Below are 19,915 nucleotides of genomic sequence, written 5' to 3' on the forward strand. Positions count from 1 at the left end.
ACTGTACACAATACTCCAACTATAGCTTAAGGCCTTGTACAAGTTCAATATTAGTTCCCTGAACTGTATTCTATATGTCCAGATACAAAAACAAGGGCTCTGTAGGCCTTTTTTATGGCCTTGTGCACATCAAGAGCAATCAGCTACAGTCTATAGCACTGTGTTCAGTTTTGGGTACTGAACCTTAGGAAATATATATTGGCCCTTGAGCAGGTTACAGCATAGATTCACCAGAATGATACCGGTGCTTAAAAGGTTAACTTATGAGGTCAGGTTGCATAAGCATAATTTGTATTCCTTTAAATTTAGATGCTTCAGGAGTTACCTAATCAAGGTGTTCAAAATGTTAATAGGATTTGATAGGGTAGATACAGAGAAATTACTTCCTCTGGTAGTGGAACACAGAACAATGATCTTAAAATTAGAGCTAGGTCATTTATGAGTGAAATCAGGAAGCACTTTTCACACAAAGGATAGTGGAAATCTGGAACACTCTCCCCCAAAGGACTGTGAATACTGAGTCAATTGAAATTTTCAAGATGAATAGAATGGTTGAACAGGCTTGAGGGGTTGAAGGGCCTTCTCTGGTTCTCATGTTCCTATGTACCGGCTACTCTGAACAAAACATAATTATTAATACTTACTCGCGTCGCTCTGTAAAGATTACATCCATGCTCTGTGCTTCTCGATCATTTTGTGCTTTGAGCTAAAATACAATAAATTATACACATTAAGAGCAATCAGCTGTAGTCTATTACAATTCTTAGTAGCACTTATAACAAGATTATTTTAAATGGACTATTTTCTGTACTAAAACTTTTGTTTTGATGATACATTACCCTGTAAAAATTATTCTGTACCATCTAATCTGCTTGTGATTTGTAGGGGTGGTTGAAAGTTTGGCTAAAAGATGAGTTTTGAGAAAGTTTTACAACGGAGAGAAAAATGGAGAGGCAGAGTAGTTTAGGGGGGGGGGGGGGGGAAAGTTCTAGAGAGTAGAACTGAGGCGGCTGAAGGTTCGGCCACTAGGTTAGGCAAAAAGAGTGGGGTTGTACAACAGAGTGGAGTTAAGGAACTGCACGGTGTAATGAGGGATATAGGACTGAAGAAGGTTGCAGAGATAGAGTAGAACAATGCCATAGATGAACATGAAGACAAGGTGGTCCATAAGAGCAGGAAAAGCAGACCAGGTTTGGGAGCAAGCTGAGCAGTATGAAGTCCAAATTCTGGCATTGGTGGCAGTGGTTGCCCGAGGAGAGGTACATCCAAGGTCAGTGGGTAATGGTGGGGGTCAGGCAGAAAAGGCAGGACGATAGCAGGATAATTAACTAAATTCAATGCTGAGAATTTCAGCTAAGCTAGGATGCATCTTTTTATATAGTTAGCAAAATTGCATCGAAACTGCATACAATAGGAACAGAAATATAAATGTTCAGGAAAATCAGAAGGCTGGATTTACTATAATAACATTGTATGCAATGTTTTATGGTGGAATAAGCAACAGAAAGACAACTGATAGGAAAAATAAATATGGCAAATTATAGTAATAAGCATAAAAAACATTTGCTTTATTTTTGCTGGAAATTACAATACTTACTATGTTATAGTCATTCATAACTTCTTCCATATCGGTATTGGTATTCAGCTTATCTACCAGCTAAAGACAAAGCACAAAATAAATTCAAAGGCTATCGAAGAAAGAATAAACTTGTATTTATATAGTGCCTTACACAACCTCAGTACATCACAAAATGCTTCATAGTCAATGATGTACTTTTGTTTTTAAATGTGTTTTTTCTATTCATTCATGGGATGTGGGTGTCATTGGCAAGGCCAGCATTTATTGCCCATCCCTAATTGCCCTTGAGAAGGTGGTGGTAAGCCACCTTATTGAACCATTGCAGTCCATGTGGTGAAGGTGCTCCCACAGTGCTGTTAGGTAGTGAGTTTCAGGATTTTGATGCAGCGACAATAAAGGAACGATGATATATTTCTAAGTCAGGATGGTGGGTGACTTGGAAGGGAACTTGCAGGTGATGATGGTCCCATGCGCTTTTTGCCTGTGTCCTTGTAGGTGGTAGAGGTCCCGGGTTTGGGAGGTGCTGTCGAAGAAGCCTTGGCGAGTTTCTGCAGTGCATCTTGTAGATGGTACACACTGCAGAGAATGTAGAGAAACACGGCAGCCAATTTGTAGAGAGCAAGATCCCACAAACAGCAACGATAATGATCAGATCATCTGTTATTTACTAATATTGGTTGAGTGATAAATGTTAGCCAGGGCACCAGAAGGACTCCCTCCTCTTAAATAGAGCCATAGGATCTTTCACATCCACCTGAGAGTGCAGTCAGGGCTCTCAGTTTAATGTCTCATTTGAAGATGGCATCTCCGACATTGCAGCACTTCCTCAGTGCTGCACTGAAGAGTCAGCCTAGATTATGTGCTTAAGTCAAGGGGCTCAATTTTCTCCAATGCTGTTTTTTGGCATCTTGCAAGAGTTATGCCCGTTTTTTTTGGCCCCGACTACTCCAAAAAAAAACTTACAAGTTTCCCCATTCTATTTTTTGAAATTGGTGTCGCGCAGCCTGTCCTTTAGCGGGATGGAGTCTAATATCTGCGCCAAAAAAATGATGTCCTCCCTTCTGCGCGTGCGCAAAAGAAAGGAAGTTTTTGACGTGACTGCCATGGCGTGCATGCCCAGTACAGCTCCCGGTCTGCATTCGGCCATTTTTAAAGAGCCAGTTATATGTGAGAACTTTAATTCTCATTGCAAAAATCAGAGCTGCAATACAATATGCAATGCGGCTCAAGGACCAAGGATTTCTCACAGGATGAAGTGGAGGCACTGGTTACTGTAATTCAGGCCAGATGGCGTGAGCTGGACACCAGCAGAGGTCACATAAAAGTTTCACCAAAAGAAATGAAGAAATGTTGGAACCAATTTGCAGAAGATTACTGTGTAATGGTGACCACCCCGCGGTCTGGAGGTCAGTGCAAAAAGTGGCAGGACCTTGGTCAAGTAGATAGTGTAAGTAATATTTTCATTTATTCAATGGAATTGCAATTGTAAATGTGACCATCTGTATATGTCCCACCCAGCAGAAAGACACCCTCTCCAAAAAGTTATATTTTCAGTTTTGCAGAGGAAGGTGGCACACAACAAAAAGGGAAAGAACTAGAACAGCAGGAAGCCTGGCAAATCTGCACTCACTGACAACCATTGGAAGACAGTCACTGCTTTGATGGGTCCTGCCTGGAGAAAAGTAACCCCACTGCACAAGCTGGGCCCCCCCACTCGAGGGAGAGAGCAAATCCTGCAAATTCCATAGTCTGGCTTTGCTAAATGTTAAGTACTGCGCGGGCTAGCCGTGCTTCGGTTCATGAGGATGTATCTGTCAGCTACGCTTCGGTTGATGCAATGTGCTATCATTTGTAAGAATTCGGTGAAAACATCGACAGCAAAAGCATATACTTTTGGACTTAAAAGTTTTGGACATTGCTTGGATAACTGTGGCTGCTACTGCAGAAGGGCAGGTAGCCTGAAGTGGGACAGGTCCAAACATGTCCCACAGGAATACACATCAGGTGGAATTGAATCAATGGCTGAAATGGCAGGAAGATGTTGATGGACAGGCCCCTTTGTCATGTAATCAGTGAGAGATCAACAAGATTGGTCGGTGCTCAAGACACAAAGGAAAGCTTTTCAACCAGCCTTAATGAGGAAACAGCCCAGTAACAAAGGAACAGGCTGAAGGCATGATTTTGCTCTTTCAGTTGTACTGCCTCAGGCGAAGGACAGTAGAACTGTTGGAGTGAGAAGAAGCATTTTTGCATGTATAAGAGTGGCAGGTTTCGGCTGCCATCTCTCTCTCTCTCCTCTTCTATGCTGCTCACTTCATTAAACGCACAAGGACTGAGCACTCCGTCTGGGACGGAGAGAAGAAACACCATCTACGAGCAAAGAGAGCCTCGCTATTTCGACTGTGTTGTGTATGCAATAACTCAATAGACTGAATACTGTAAACCCGGAACAGGTACAAACCTGGCTCTACTTTATTCGGGCCTAAAGTGATTACACTACAAGATGGCTGGCCTTTTATACCTGGGCCGCATATACGTGCGCACAGTCCAATGACTTCTGACAGTGGCGCCACTTTTAAACCCAAGCATATATACATGACAATACCCTCTTTAAGATATTAGTAATGGTCTTTTTACAAATTGAGACGGTCCGCGGCTTTCCGCTCCAGAGTTGAATGTCTCAGTTTAACTCCAGCCTTGGGCGAGTGTTCTGAGTCTGTATGACAGAGGGCTGGGTAGCCGATCTGATGGGAGTGGCAATGACCACGTCAGGGATGGAAAGTCTAGATTCATTGACCATGTCAGTTTTTGAAAGTCCAGATTCATTGATGACAGCGGAGTCCTCTGATAACTGAGGGTAGATTGGTTGGTCACTGATTGTGTCTTCCTCAGACTGTTCCAGCTTTATTTGATTGACATGTTTCCTGCATGTCTGCCCATTCTTCAGCTTAACAATAAACACTCTGTTACCCTCCTTGGCCGTAACAATACCGGCGATCCATTTGGGACCTTGACCATAATTCAGTACATGCACAGCATCATTGATAGAAATGTCGTGTGATACAGTAGCGCGACCATGATACCCTTGCTGACTTTGACGTCTGTATTCGGCACGATTATTCAAGTCAGGGTGGACAAGAGAGAGTCTGGTCTTGAGACCTCTCTTCATCAATAGTTCAGCAGGGGAGACCCCGGTAAGCGTATGGGGTCTTGTCCTGTAATAAGCAATATGCATGATAAGCAAGTTTGCAGTGAACCTTGAGTTACACGTTTCATACTCTGCTTGATGGTCTGGACCGCACGCTCTACTTGTCCATTGGATACGGGTTTGAATGGTGCTGACCTCATGTTTGATACCATTGAGTTTCATGAACTCTTGAAACTCCATACTGGTGAAGCAAGATCCGTTGTCGCTTACAACGATGTCAGGCAGACCATGCGTAGCAAACATGACACGAAGGCTCTCAATGGTAGCTGTGGATGTGCTGGATGACATGATTGTACACTCTATCCACTTGGAATAAGCATCCACCACAACTAAGAACATCTTTCCCAGGAAGGGACCTGTAAAGTCGATGTGGATCCTGGACCAAGGTTTAGATGGCCACGGTCACAGGCTCAGCGGCGATTCCGCTGGTGCTTTATTAAGCTGCAAGCAAGTGTTGCACTGATGCACACATGATTCCAGATCAGAGTCAATTTCAATACACGAGACCTGGCAATGGCTTTCATCATGATAATACCGGGATGCGTGCTATGTAGATCATGCACAAATTTCTCTCTGCCTATCTTGGGCATAACAAACGATTATCCCACAGTATACAATCTGATTGAATGGATAGTTTGTCTTTGCGACGGATGTAAGGTTTGATCTCCTCACACATTTGCTTGGGTATGGTCGACCAATCATCACTAAGGATACAATGTTTCGTAACTGATAATATCGGGTCCTGGCTAATCCAGGTCTTAACTTGTTGGGCTGTGACAGGGGTTCCTTCACTTTCAAAAGCATCCATGACAAATAGTAAGTCCGCCGGTTGTGGAGTTTACACCTTCGGTGTGCGCAACGGCAGATGGCTCAATGCATCGGCACAATTCTCAGTGTCGGGTCTATGGCGAATGACATAATCATCGGCAGATGTCAGCGCCCATCTCTGGATGCGGGACGATGCATTGGTATTGATACCTTTGTTTTCCGAAAACAATGAAATGAGTGGCTTGTGATCTGTTTCCAGTTCAAACCGAAGACCAAACAGGTACTGATGCATCTTTTGACCCCATACACACAGGCTAGTGCTTCTTTCTCTACCATACTGTAGGCTCTTTCCGCCTTTGACAAACTTTTTGAAGCATATGCAATAGGTTGTAATTTGCTCACTAGCATCACAGGCCAATACTAGACACTTACACGGATCATGATGTACCAGCAGCTTGTTAGAGCAAAGCAGATTGGTAGCTTTCTCAAAAGCTCTATCTTGAGACGCACCCCAAACCCAGTTGTCGCCTTTTCTTAGCAGCATGTGCAGTGGCTCTAATAAGGTGCTCAATCTGGGTAAGAAATTACCGAAGTAGTTGAGTAGACCAAGGAACGAACGCAGCTGTGTCACATTCTGAGGCTTGGGTGCATTTTTGATAGCCTTGGTTTTCGAGTCTGTAGGCCTGATACCGTCAGCAGCAATTTTCCTCCCTAGGAATTTGACTTCCGGTGCCATGAAGACCCACTTTGAGCGTTTCAGTCCGAATCCCACTTTGTCCAGACGATGTAGAACCTTTTCCAGGTTGTTCAGATGTTCGGCGGAGTCACGACCCATGACCAGTATGTCATCTTGGAACACGATGGTTCTGGCAAAGGACTTCAGTAGACTCTCCATGTTCCTCTGAAATATGGCTGCAGCTGAGCGAATTCCAAAAGGGCACCTGTTGTAGATGAACAGTCCTTTGAGTGTTAATACACGTAAGTTTCTTCGACGTGTCGACCAGCTCCTGTGTCATGTCGGCCGACGTCAGATCCAGTTTTGTGAACGACTTCCCCCCAGCTAGCGTTGCAAACAGGTCATCAGCCTTCGGTAATTGGTATTGATCCTGTTTTGAAACTCGGTTGATCGTAACCTTGTAGTCTCCACAAATCCTGACAGTGCCATCACTTTTCAACACGGGAACAATGGGGCTGGCCCATTTGTTAAATTCGACCGGTGATATGATCCCTTTACGCTGAAGTCTGTCCAGTTCAATTTCGACCTTCTCCCTCATCATGTACGGAACTGCCCGAGCTTTATGATGGACTGGTCTTGCATCAGAGTCCATGTGGATCTACACCTTGACTCCCGTGAAATTGCCGATGCCTGGTTCAAACAGCGAGGGTAACTTGCTCAGCACTTGAGCACATGGAGTATCCTCCTCAGACGACAATGCTTTGATCTCGTTCCAGTTCCATTTGATTTTTTCTAACCAGTTCCTGCCGAACAGCATTGGACCATTGCCTGAAACAATCCATAATGGTAAATCGTGAATCGCACTATCATATGACACCCTGATTACTGCACTGCCAATCACCATTATGAGTTCGTTAATGTACATAGCAACTTGGCATTGACTGGACTCAGCTTAGGCCTCACAGCCTTAGTATCCCACAGCCTATCGAATGTCCTCTGACTCATTATTGATTGACTCGCACCCGTGTCCAATTCCATCGATACCGGCATACCATTAAGTTTTACATTAATCATTATTGGTTGGCTCTTTGTTAGGGACGAATACAGTCCATACACTTCCTCTAGACTGGTCATCATCCTCCATGTGGTGTATTGCAGCACGCTTTTCAGTTGCGGACACATGCGCTGGAGATGCCCCACTCTCGAACAGCCTTTACAAATATATTGTTTAAACCGACACTGATGATGCCGATGATTTCCCCCACAACGCCAACACGGTGATATCGGATTCATTGGCGGACTTTGAGCAGCCACAGGTTTTGCATACGCAGTCGGGTAGGCCCTGCCATATGCAGCTCTGCCAAACGACTATACTATCTTGTTTACAGTACTTGCCGAGTTCCAATTTTTCAATGATACCTGCTTTAAGCTTTTGTCCGTCATCATGCATGATTGAGCAATCGTGATGGCCTTGCTCAAATCCAGCATCTCCGCCGCCAGTAGCTTATGCAGGAGCACCTCATGGTTAATGCCGATTACAAAGAAGTCCCGCAGCACGTCTGACAACAGTTTCGAACTTACACGGTCCAGCTTAAATGTCTTAGGTCAGCAACGAATTCCGAAACGTCCTGGCCCTCAGAACGAACGCATGTATAGAATCGATATCTTGAGATGAAGATGCCTTCATCTGGTTTGAGATGGTCACGTACCAGAGCACACAATGTTTCATTGTCCTTGTCCGTTGGACTTAAGGGCGAGAGGAGATTCTTTATGAGTCCATAGATTTTCGGACCGCAAACCGTGAGGAGGACCGCCCGGCGGCAAACTGCGTCTATCTCTTTCTCCATTTTGTTGGCCATGAAGTACTGGTTCAAGCGGGCTACAAAGTCTTCCCAATCTTCTCCCTCTACGAATCGCTCCAGAATTCCAATTGTGCTCATTTTTGCATGCGAAGGTTCTTGTTACCTCGTTGCCAAATGTTGTGTATGTAATAACTCAATATACTGAATACTATAAACTCCGAACCGGTACAAACTTGGCTCTACTTTATTCGGGCCCAACGTGATTACATTACAAGATGGCTGGCCTTTTATACCTGGGTCGCACACACATGCACACAGCCCAATGGCCTCCGACAGTGGCGCCACCTGGTGGCTAGTAAACCCAAGCATACATACATGACAGACTGGGAAGTTGACCTTGAGACTGGACTTGAATACCACAGATTGGGACAGAACGAGAAGATACGCCTCATCGGGAAAAGCAGCGAGTAAGCCAGAGGGGTAATTGGTGAGCATTTATCCCAGCCCACACATCTTTAAGACCACCGCATAATGTGAAGGGGTGATGTGTGTCCCAACCAAGCCATTAGGGGTTTAGTTGGAAGATTTTCTGCGAGGATCATAAGCGTACGCACAATTCTGTTGGACAGATTCGGTGGTGCAATTTTGAATTTGAGCAGGGGGTTTTAGACGTGGGTACTTAGCGTTAGGGGCTGGTTCAGACGGGCCAGGGTTGTATGTGGTACTGAGGCAGTCGGTGATGGAGCGAGCAGCCAGGGGAGGAGTGAGGAGAGGCCTATAAATGCCCAGCGGGAGTTCGGGGTCGGCGGCAGTCGGTGGTGGAGTGAGCAGCAGCAGTAGGAGCGAGGAGAAGCCTATAAAGGCCCAGCAGGAGTCCGGGGTCGGCAGCAGTCAGTGGTGGAGTGAGTAGCCAGAGGAGGAGCAAGGAGAGGCCTATAAAGGCTCAGCGGGAGTCCGAGGATCAGCGGCAGTGTTGGAGCAGCTAGCTGCAACAGGGTCAGAAGTAAGAAAGAAGTAAAAAGTAATCGAAGGATGACGTTACAACCAGGAGGGTAAGTGATTGGCTGGTGGATTGGTAGTATTTTTCTTTTTCTTATCAAATTATGTGATCTAAGGGTTAAATCATGGCAGGAGAGCCCAGACCCATGTCATGCTCCTTCTGTGCTATGTGGGAAGATAGGGGCGCTTCCAGTGTCCCTGACGACTACATGTGCGGGAAGTGTATCCAGCTGCAGCTCCTGACAAACCGCATTGCGGCACCGGAGCTGCGCATGGATTCACTCTGGAGTATACGCGATGCTGAATAGCACATTTAGTGAGTTGTTCACACCGCAGGCAAAGGTTATTCAGGCAGACAGGGAATGGGTGACCATCAGGAAGAGCAGTGGACGGAAGGTAGGGCAGGGGTCCCCTGCGGTCACCCCCTCCAAAACAGATACACCACCGAGGGTATTGTTGGGGGAGATGACTCATCAGGGGAAGGCAGCAGCAGCCAAGTCCATGGCACCAGGGGTGGCTCTGCTGCACAGGACGGCAGGAAAAAGAGTGGGAGAGCTAGAGTGATAGGGGATTCTATTGTAAGGGGAATAGATAGACGTTTCTGCGGCCACAACTGAGACTCCAGGATGGTATGTTGCCTCCCTGGTGCAACGCTCAAGGATGGCTCGGAGCGGCTGCAGCGCATTCTGGAGGGGGAGGGTGAACAGCCAGCTGTTGTGGTACATATAGGTACCAACGATATAGGTAAAAAAACAGATTGAGATCCTACAAGCTGAGTTTCGGGAGATAGGAGTTAAATTAAAAAGTAGGACCTCAAAAGGTAGTAATCTCAGGATTGCTACCAGTGCCACGTGCTAGTCAGAGTAGGAATGGCAGGATAGCTAAGATGAATATGTGGCTTGAGGAGTGGTGCAGGAGGGAGGGAGGGAGGGACATTGGAACCAGTTCTGGGGGAGGTGGGACCAGTACAAACCGGACGGTCTGCACCTGGGCAGGACTGGAACCAATGTCCTCGGGGGAGTGTATGCTAGTGCTGTTGGGGGGGGAGTTAAACTAATATGGCAGGTGGATGGGAACCTATGCAGGGAGACAGAGGGAAGTAAAATGGGGGCAGAAGCAAAAAATAGAAAGAAGAAAAGTAAAAATGGAGGGCAGAGAAACCTAAGGCAAAAATCAAAAAGGGCCACATTACAGCAAAATTCTAAAGGGACAAAGTGTGTTAAAAAGACAAGCCTGAAAGCTCTGTGCCTCAATGCAAGGGGTATTCGTAATAAGGTGAACGAATTAATTGCACAGGCAGCTATTAACGAATATGATATCATTGGGATTATGGAAATATGGCCCCAGGGTGACCAAGGCTAGAAACTCAACATCCAGGGGTATTCAACATTCAGGAAGGATAGACAGAAAGTAAAAGGAGTTGGAGTAGCGTAGCTGGTTAGAGAAGAAATTAACGCAATAGTAAGGAAGGACATTAGCTTGGATGATATGGAATCTGTATGGGTAGAGCTGCAGAATACCAAAGGGCAGGAAACGCTAGTGGGAGTTGTGTACAGACCACCAAGCAGTAGTAGTGAGGTTGGGGACAGCATCAAACAAGAAATTAGAGATGCGTGCAATAAAGGTACAGCAGTTATCATGGGCGACTTTAATCTACATATAGATTGGGCTAACCAAACTGGTAGCAATACGGTGGAGGAGGATTTCCTGGAGTGTATTAGGGATGGTTTTCTAGACCAATATGTCGAGGAACCAACTAGAGGGCTGGCCATCCTAGACTGGGTGATGTGTAATGAGAAAGGACTAATTAGCAATCTTGTTGTGCGAGGCCCCTTGGGGAAGAATGACCATAATATGGTAGAATTCTTTATTAAGATGGAAAGTGACACAGTTAATTCAGAGACTAGGGTCCTGAACTTAAGGAAAGGTAACTTCGATGGTATGAGACGTGAATTGGCTAGAATAGACTGGCGAATGATACTTAAAGGGTTGACGGTGGATAGGCAATGGCAAACATTTAAAGATCACATGGATGAACTTCAACAATTGTACATCCCTGTCTGGAGTAAAAACAAAACGGGGAAGGTGGATCAACCGTGGCTAACAAGAGAAATTAGGGATAGTGTTAAATCCAAGGAAGAGGCATATAAATTTTGGCCAGAAAAAGCAGCAAACCTGAGGACTGGGAGAAATTTAGAATTCAGCAGAGAAGGACAAAGGGTTTAATTAGGAGTGGGAAAATAGAGTATGAGAGGAAGCTTGCTGGGAACATAAAAACATAAAAACTGACTGCAAAAGCTGGAAAATGTTGGAATTAATTATTAAAGGTGAATTAGCAGTGCATTTGGAATGCAGTGACAGGATCGGTCCAAGTCAACATGGATTTATGAAAGGGAAATCATGCTTGACAAATCTAGCACTTTTTGAGGATGTAACTAGTAGAGTGGACAAGGGAGAACCAGTGGATGTGGTGTTTTTGGACTTTCAAAAGGCTTTTGACAAGGTCCCACACAAGAGATTAGTGTGCAAAATTAAAGCACATGGTATTGGGGGTAATGTATTGACGTGGATAGAGAACTGGTTGGCAGACAGGAAGCAGAGAGTAGGGATAAACGGGTCCTTCTCAGAATGGCAGGCAGTGACTAGTGGGGTGCCGCAGGGCTCAATGCTGGGACCCCAGCTATTTACAATATACATCAATGATTTAGATGAAGGAATTGAGTGTAATATCTCCAAGTTTGCAGATGACACGAAGCTGGGTGGCAGTGTGAGTTGTGAGGAGGATGCTAAGAGGCTGCAGGGTGACTTGGACAGGTTAGGCGAGTGGACAAATGCATGGCAGATGCAGTATAATGTGGATAAATGTGAGGTTATCTACTTTGGTGGCAAAAACAAGATGACAGAATATTATCTGAATGGCGGCATATTAGGAAAAGGGGAGATCCAACGAGACCTGGGTGTCATGGTACATCATTCATTGAAAGTTGGCATGCAGGTACAGCAGGCGGTGAAGAAGGCAAATGGCATGTTGGCCTTCATAGTGAGGGGATATGAGTATAGGAGCAGGGAGGTCTTAAAGCAGTTGTACAGGGCCTTGATGAGGCCTCACCTGGAATATTGTGTTCAGTTTTGGTCTCCTAATCTGAGGAAGGACGTTCTTGCTATTGAGGGAGTGCAGCGAAGCTTCACCAGACTGATTCCCGGGATGGCGGGACTGAGATATGAGGAGACTGGATCGACTGGCCCTGTATTCACTGGAGTTTAGAAGGATGAGAGGGGATCTCATAGAAACTTACAAGATTCTGATGGGACTGGACAGGTTAGATGTAGGAAGAATGTTCCCAATGTTGGGGAAGTCCAGAACCAGGGGTCACAGTCTAAGGATAAGGGCTAAGCCGTTTAGGACTGAGATGAGGAGAAACTTCTTCACTCAGAGAGTTGTTAACCTCTGGAATTCTCAACCGCAGAGAGTTGTTGATGCCAGTTTGTTAGATAAATTCAAGAGGAAGTTTGATATGGCCCTGACAGCTAAAGGGATCAAGGGGTATGGAGAGAAAGCAGGAAAGGGGTACTGAGGTGAATGATCAGCCATGATCTTATTGAATGATGGTGCAGGCTCGAAGGGCCGAATGATCTACTCCTGCACCATTTTCTATTTTTGCTTGTTTTACACGACCAGAGTGTGTTTTACTGGGTGCAGGTGTGTGCTTTAACTTGAATAAAAGCATTGTGACGGTTGGGACCAAAAGATCTGGCTATAACTGTGTATTTCTGTTCACCACTATTATTCCAGTGTCTAGAACTGTTGTAAGGGAAGGTGATTCGAAACCACCAAGGGCAAAACCAGTTTAACATTCATCGTGGTCCTTTAACTGAGTCTGCTGCCTGGTTTGCCTACTCATGCCACCCTGCTCTCTCCTCTGCTGCTAACCATTTGTCTGTTCTGTTATATTTTGCAGAACTTGAAGCCAACCCTGACGAGACTGAAGCCGATGCAAAAGATTCAGGCGCGGACGAGTCTGAAGAGGAGAACATCTTCCAATCCCACCTTCCAGATCAAGAGCATGGGGGTGAGGGGGAGGGGCAGGAGATGAATGAAGGCCCCACTGTTGTACTCACTCTGGAGGAGGTGCCAGGCCCTTTCCTGAATGTTACGAGTGTTGGGACATTCCATGGTTTCTCAGTTCGAGGCTGGAGAATCCAGTAGGGTGCAGCGATGCATACCTGGGCTTCACCGTCCGAGGCTGTGGGTCCCAGTGGGATGCAGCGAGGCACACCCAGGGCCCCATGGTCCAAGGCTGCAGGTTCCAGTGGGATGCAGCGAGACACATCCAGGGCCCCACTGTCCGAGGCTGCAGATCCCAGTGGGATGCAGCGAGCCACACCCAGGGTGAGAAGGGGAAGGAGAGCTCGATAGTGCTCTCCTGAGGTGCAGGATCTAACAGATGTGGTTCAGATGATGGCAATGAGTGCGGAGAGCATTGACTTTACACGATCAGTCCTGGACACCATCAGTGGGATGGGTGATGAGGTATCGGGACTGTAGAGAGAAGTAACACTCTCACGAGAAATGGGAACACTGTCCGAGCATATGAGGGAGGGAATGTTGCAGGTAGGTGAGACACTATTGGTGACCATGAGGGAGGGAATGCTGCAAAAGGGAACACGCCCAGACCCCAGGCCATTGACATAATCAACTGCCACTCCTACTCCAATCCCCAGACCAGCCTCTGAAGAGGCCCAAGCCGGGCCTTCCACATTACCACCTGCCGCAGCCCCCCGCACCCCCGTCGAATCAAGAAGTGCGCATTACCAGAGATGTTCGAAAGAATAACCTTGGTACCAACCTGAGAAACGTTGCGCCACTGCCTGCGGGCAGGGGTGGAGTCAACAAGACCAAGTGCGGCGGGCGGTCTTAGAATAAAGTGGAGGAGAGACGTGTGCAGCCTTTCTTTGCTGTTGTTGTTGTTGTTATTATTATTATTGTTGTTGTTACTGTTCTCAAATTAAAAGTTTTTTGTAAGTTATGTAAATTTACAAGTTTAAAAGTTTGTAAATGAGCTTAACTGAAAACTTTAGAGTTTGATACAAGAATGTTTTTACTTAAGTTAAGTACAAATAAGTGTTAAACTTTTGAATAAAACATATTTTAAATTATAATTGAATCATTTCTATTATTTGTTCCATTATTAACACAACTTTTTGAACTAAAGAATAATAATTTCCATTATTTGTTCCATTAACACAACACAACATTACGGAACAGGTCCAAACAGTAAACATGGTCCATGTGGAATAGTTGCCACTGAGCCTTCAGGCAGCAAAGCATTTACGGGTGCAAGGCTCAAGCAATCGTAAAAGGGGCATGATGGCCCGCCCTCCTCCGTCGTCATGCTCCAGGTTCAGGTAGTTGCATGTCCTCCTCGTCATCTGCATCTTCCTCCTTGTCATCTGCATTTTCCTCCTCGTCATCTGCATTTTCCTCCTCGTCAGCAACTATCACCTCAGGTGGGTTTTCTACTACCAGCTGCTGCTGCCTCATGAAGCATGCAGCACACAACAGTGAACTGACCGACAATCTCAGGGGAGTATTGCAAGTGCCTCCCGAATGGTGCAGGCATCGGAAACACTGTTTGAAGATGCCAATGGTCCTCTCTATTATTCTGCGCGTCGCAATGTGCGACATGTTGTATTCCTGGTCAGCTTCCGTCCAGGGTACGCGTCGGGGCGTCATGAGCCAAGTGGCGAGGCCGTACCCTTTGTCTCCCAGCAGCCAGTTCTGTCCTTCTGGCTGTTGTTGAAACATAGCAGATATAGCGCTCTCGCATTAGGATGAACGCATCATGGGAGCCCCCAGGGTATCTCGCATCAACTGACATGATCATCGCAAACGAGCTGCACATTAATGGAGTGGAAGCCTTTTCTGTTCCTGTACATCTCGGAATCCGCCAAAGGTGCTCGCAAGGCGATGTTGATACAATCAATGCAGCCCTGTACCTTTGGGAAGCCAGCAATCCTGGAGAAGCGCTCAGAAGCCTGAGCAGTCATGGGGAACTTTATGTAGTCATTCCTCCGGGACTGAGTGTAACGTAGCCAACTTTGCAGATGATACAAAGATGGGAGGAAAAGCAATGTGTGAGGAGGACACACAAAATCTGCAAAAGGACATAGACAGGCTAAGTGAGTGGGCAAAAATTTGGCAGATGGAGTACAATGTTGGAAAGTGTGAGGTCATGCACTTTGGCAGAAAAAAATCAAAGAGCAAGTTATTATTTAAATGGAAAGATTGCAAACTGCTGCAGTACAGCGGGACCTGGGGGTACTTGTGCATGAAACACAAAAGGATAGTATGCAGGTACAGCAAGAGATCAGGAAGGCCAATGGTATCTTGGCCTTTATTGCAAAGGGGATAGAGTATAAAAGCAGGGAAGTCTTGCTACAGCTATACAAGGTATTGATTGGTGAGGCGACACCTGGAATACTGCGTTCAGTTTTGGTTTCCATATTTACGAAAGGATACACTTGTTTTGGAGGCAGTTTAGAGAAGGTTCACTAGGTTGATTCCGGAGATGAGGGCGTTGATTTATGAGGAAAGGTTGAGTAGGTTGGGCCTCTTCTCATTGGAATTCAGAAGAATGAGAGGTGATGTTATCGAAATGTATAAGATGATGAAGGGGCTTGACAAGGTGGATGCAGAGAGGATGTTTCCACTGATGGAGACTAGAACTAGAGGGCATGATCTTAGAATAAGGGGTCGCCCATTTAAAACAGAGATGAGGAGGAATTTCTTCTCTCAAGAGGATTGTAAATCTGTGGAATTTGCTGCCTCAGAGAACTGTGGAAGCTGGGACATTGAATAAATTTAAGACAGAAATAGACAATTTCTTGAACGATAAGGGGATAAGGGGTTATGGGGAGCGGGTGGGGAAGTGGAGCTGAGTTCATGATCAGATCAGCCATGATCTTATTGAATGACAGAGCAGACTCAAGGGAACCATATGGTCTACTTCTGTTTCTATTTCTTATGTTCTTATATAGTGCAGCAGTCACCTGCCAAATGCAGATATGTGTTGCATGTTGAGAAATGGTGCACACATCCCCAATTGTGGCCTAGAATGATCCAGATGCATGGAATGAAAGTGCAGCTTTACCCTTCACTGCAACTGACAAGGCAGTCCTCCTGACGCTTCTAAGTTGCAGGTCTGCTTTTACTAACTCACAGATCTCGGTTACAACTTCTTTGCGGAAACGCAGCCTTCTCACAGAGTCTTCATCACTCAGGTGCAAGTATGAATGCCTGTCTTGATATAGCCGACATGAGTAAGGCCTCCTGCCCATCATCCTATGTGCTCTGAGGTTCCTTATGCGATGACGTCGAACCAATCATCTCCTCCGCAGCACCATCATGCAGAAGGCTTGCACGGGGTATGGCATTGTCAATAATGCCCCCAAAATTAAATTGTACCTTTTCAAGAAGCTCAAAACAGCAGGATAAGGAGTTAAAGCTTCTTTGCTCTCTCTCTCCCAAAGGACGCCCTCCTAATATGGATCACACCCAGGTCTGCGCATGCGCAATAGGCTTGCTTAGAACGGGAAGCTAGGCATTCAAATGAGGACATTTGGGGCAACGAAGTCTGATGCAATTCTTTAATTTTAGATTTTTTTTCCAAAGTACCACCCCACCACCGACCGAACGTCTTCTCACTGGGCTCGAGGGTCGGTCGGAAGAATCGCTCCCTCACCCGGACACAAGGGCTCAGCAAACCCCCCCAGGCTTCTTTTGATGCTGCTGCATAGTGTAAGGCTTCTCATGCCTTCAGTTTGGCTTCCACCCACCCCAACCCCCCCACTCCTCCCGGGCTTCTTTTGAAGCCGAGCCCCGAGCCCGTGTCAGGGTGAGGAACCGATTCTGCCGGCCGACGCTCCAATCTGTTCGGTGGTGGTGTGGCACTTTGAAAAAAATCCAAAATTAAAGAATTGCATTAGACTTCTATTTTCTCCATTTTAAGTTTGAAAAATATTAGCTTCATGATGCATATTTAATGTGTTCTTGACTCCCTCCAAAACTTCGCATAAAAACAATGGCGTCTTTCTGCGACGATTTTTTAATGTGTGCTGGTTTTTCTTAAGTGCTCAGAAGGTTTTATGGGAGTGGTCACATACGCCGTCCTTGGAGAAATGTAATTTGGCCAAACTTGTATAAATCTGAAAAACTGGTGCAGACATCAGGCTGTGACGCAAAAAAAAACTAACCTAATAAAATCGTAACTAACTGAGTTACGATTGCGCACAAACTTTGGGGAAACTTGGATGTTATACTCCAGAACAAAAAAAACGGCGCAGATCACGGGGGAAAATTGAACCCAAGGAGTGCAGCTTGAGCCCAAGACCTTCTGGCTCAGAGGCCTGAGTTCTACTACTGAGCCAAAGCTGATATTGCGATACAGTGACATCGTTACCGCTCAGGAGACATTAAAGAAAACATAAATCTTTTGTTATTTATTGCTTTTTATTTTTGCAACATACTTAAAATGATGATTACGACTGGAGAGAAATAAGACTACTCTGCTTATTTCTCAAGAATACATAGCCACTTATGAAATCAAATGAGCAATTTCACTCACCATATTGTAGTCTGCTAGTTGCCCTTGCAGATCTTTAATTTCTACTGCCAACGCTTCAGCTCTGTTACGAAATATGAAATATTGTTTAAAAACCAATACCATTCAGTCTTCACATAAATTATTAAATTTGTCATGTGCCTATGCAGAAATTATGTACGCACCTCTTTTCATAGGATAGATAGACAGAATTTTCTTGATTAAACGTATCGATTTCCTTTTGTAGCTTGCTAACTTCTGTTGTAAGTTCATTTATTTTGGCTCTGTACAAAAATATCACAGGTAAGCTTCCCACAATAAAGGCAATTGACAATTTTATTTCATTATTTTGGAATTATCTGTAAGTAAATAGAAATTCAATATATAGTTTTTAAGGATTTAAAAAAAATATTCTAACAGAATCAATATTATTAGGACAAATGGCCTCAGAGTAAGGCAATTCCAGACCGCGTCCTGTGTCCCCATAACTGGAGCACAACAACTGTAAGAAAGAGAATTGAAAATAAACATTTTGCAATGCAAAAAAAAATCAAGCCTAAGCAGCATCAAAAAAAAATCATAGAATCAAACAGCACAGGAGGCCATTCAGCCCATCATGCCTGTGCCAGCTCTTTGAAAGAACTATCCAATTAGTCCCATTCCCCCCTGCTCTTTCCCCATAGCCCTGCCATTTGTTTCCTTTTCAAGTATATATCCTTTTGAAAGTTACTACTGAATCTGTTTCCACCACCTTTCAGGTAATGCATTCCAGACTAATGAATTTAAATAAAGAATATAATAAGGAAAATAATTTTCCAACCACAAGTGTTACCCACCCTTAACAAGTCAACTCCTCCAGATGAGGCTATCTGCTATTGCTGCACCTATTTTATATGCGTGAGCAGCTCTATTAGAGAAGAAGTGGTGAGGAAGCCGCTGAATTATGAAAATAGATCGAGTAGGTTGGGCCTATACTCATTGGCGTTCAGAAGAATGAGAGGCGATCTTATCGAAACATAAGATAATGAGGGGGCTCGACAAGGTGGATGCAGAGAGGATATTTACACTCATGGGGGAAACTAAAACTAGGGGGCATAGTCTCAGACTAAGGGACTGCACATTTAAAACTGAAATGAGGAGGAATTTCTTCTCTCAGAGGCTTGTAAATCTGTGGAATTCTCTACCCCAGAGAGCTATGGCGGCTGGGTCATTGAATATATTTAAGGTGGAGATGGACAGATTTTTGAGCGATAAGGGAATAAAAGGGTTATGGGAAGCGGGCAGGGAAGTGGAGCTGAGTCCATGATCAGATCAGCCATGATCTTATTAAATGGCAGAGCAGGCTCGAGGGGCCAAATGGCTGACTCCTGCTCCTATGTCTTACGATCTTATGTTCTTGTGAATAAGATGGGATAATTTGAATAATTTGGAGATTTATGAGGCCTAGGCTGGTCACCAGAACAGCCTCCAACAATCCAGCACTTCTCTTTTTGCACGGAAAATCAGATGTAGTAGTCTGTGTGCCCAATTTTGTGCCCTCACGTAGTAAAGCTCTGCACTGCCAGCAGCAACCTAGTTACATCAGGACAAGTTGTTATTGATGCCAGCTGTGAACAGAGACTCAAAGAACAGAACTTGCGCTCACTAGAGAAAGCAACAACTTGAATTTGAATAGTGCCTTTAGAGTAACAAAATCCCCCCAGGTGCTTCACAAATAATTATAAGGAAATGAATGGCAAGCCAGTAAGAGAGATTCGGAAGAGGACAGAAAGCTTAGTTGAAAAGATGGGTCTGGAGAAGGTTTTTAAAAAGGTGGGGTGGAAAGATTTAGGGAGAGCTCTGCAAAGAATTGGACTAAGGTGGCTGATGATTCCACCACCATTGGAAGGGTGAAGGAGGAGGGAGCTGAACAGGAGTCTGGAATCAGACGAATAGAGAGTTCAAGATAGGTTACAGGGCTTGAGGTTACACACCCATACTCCAGCGGCGACCTGACCTCGCCTCCTCCAGCGGTGACCTGGCCTCGCCTCCTCCAGCACGCGGTGAGCACAATGGCTGTGGTCACTCTGACCTCTTCTCCTTCCATTCTGAACACTCTGAGCAAAATGGACTTCTGACCTTCCCAATGCCTGCCCCCAGCCAGGCCTCGGATCACTTAACATCTCACCGAAGGACACTGCCCAGTGCTGAGCTTACGGCCCGCATCTCGCCATAGGCAACTAGGTTCATACAGCAGTGCCTGGTCTCCAGTCGTCGTGGACCCCCTTGCCCCTTGCTCAGCTA

At 45.3% G+C, this 19,915-nt stretch overlaps 1 protein-coding gene across 2 annotated transcripts in view; it reads right to left on the reverse strand.

Moving 5' to 3' along the window:
* ift74 (intraflagellar transport 74) overlaps positions 1–19,915 on the reverse strand; it is a 176,758-nt gene that overhangs the window by 141,801 nt on the left and 15,042 nt on the right. For both annotated transcript variants that reach the window (XM_070886712.1, XM_070886720.1), the window contains exons 4-7: positions 17,818–17,916; positions 17,657–17,717; positions 1,598–1,657; positions 645–706 (exon numbers count right to left, since the gene is read on the reverse strand). In XM_070886712.1, coding sequence (XP_070742813.1) covers positions 645–706; positions 1,598–1,657; positions 17,657–17,717; positions 17,818–17,916 — 282 coding nt within the window. The remainder of the gene's footprint in view (positions 1–644; positions 707–1,597; positions 1,658–17,656; positions 17,718–17,817; positions 17,917–19,915) is intronic.

Source organism: Pristiophorus japonicus, chromosome 1, assembly GCF_044704955.1.
Source record: "Pristiophorus japonicus isolate sPriJap1 chromosome 1, sPriJap1.hap1, whole genome shotgun sequence".
NCBI classification, from domain to species: domain Eukaryota; kingdom Metazoa; phylum Chordata; class Chondrichthyes; family Pristiophoridae; genus Pristiophorus; species Pristiophorus japonicus.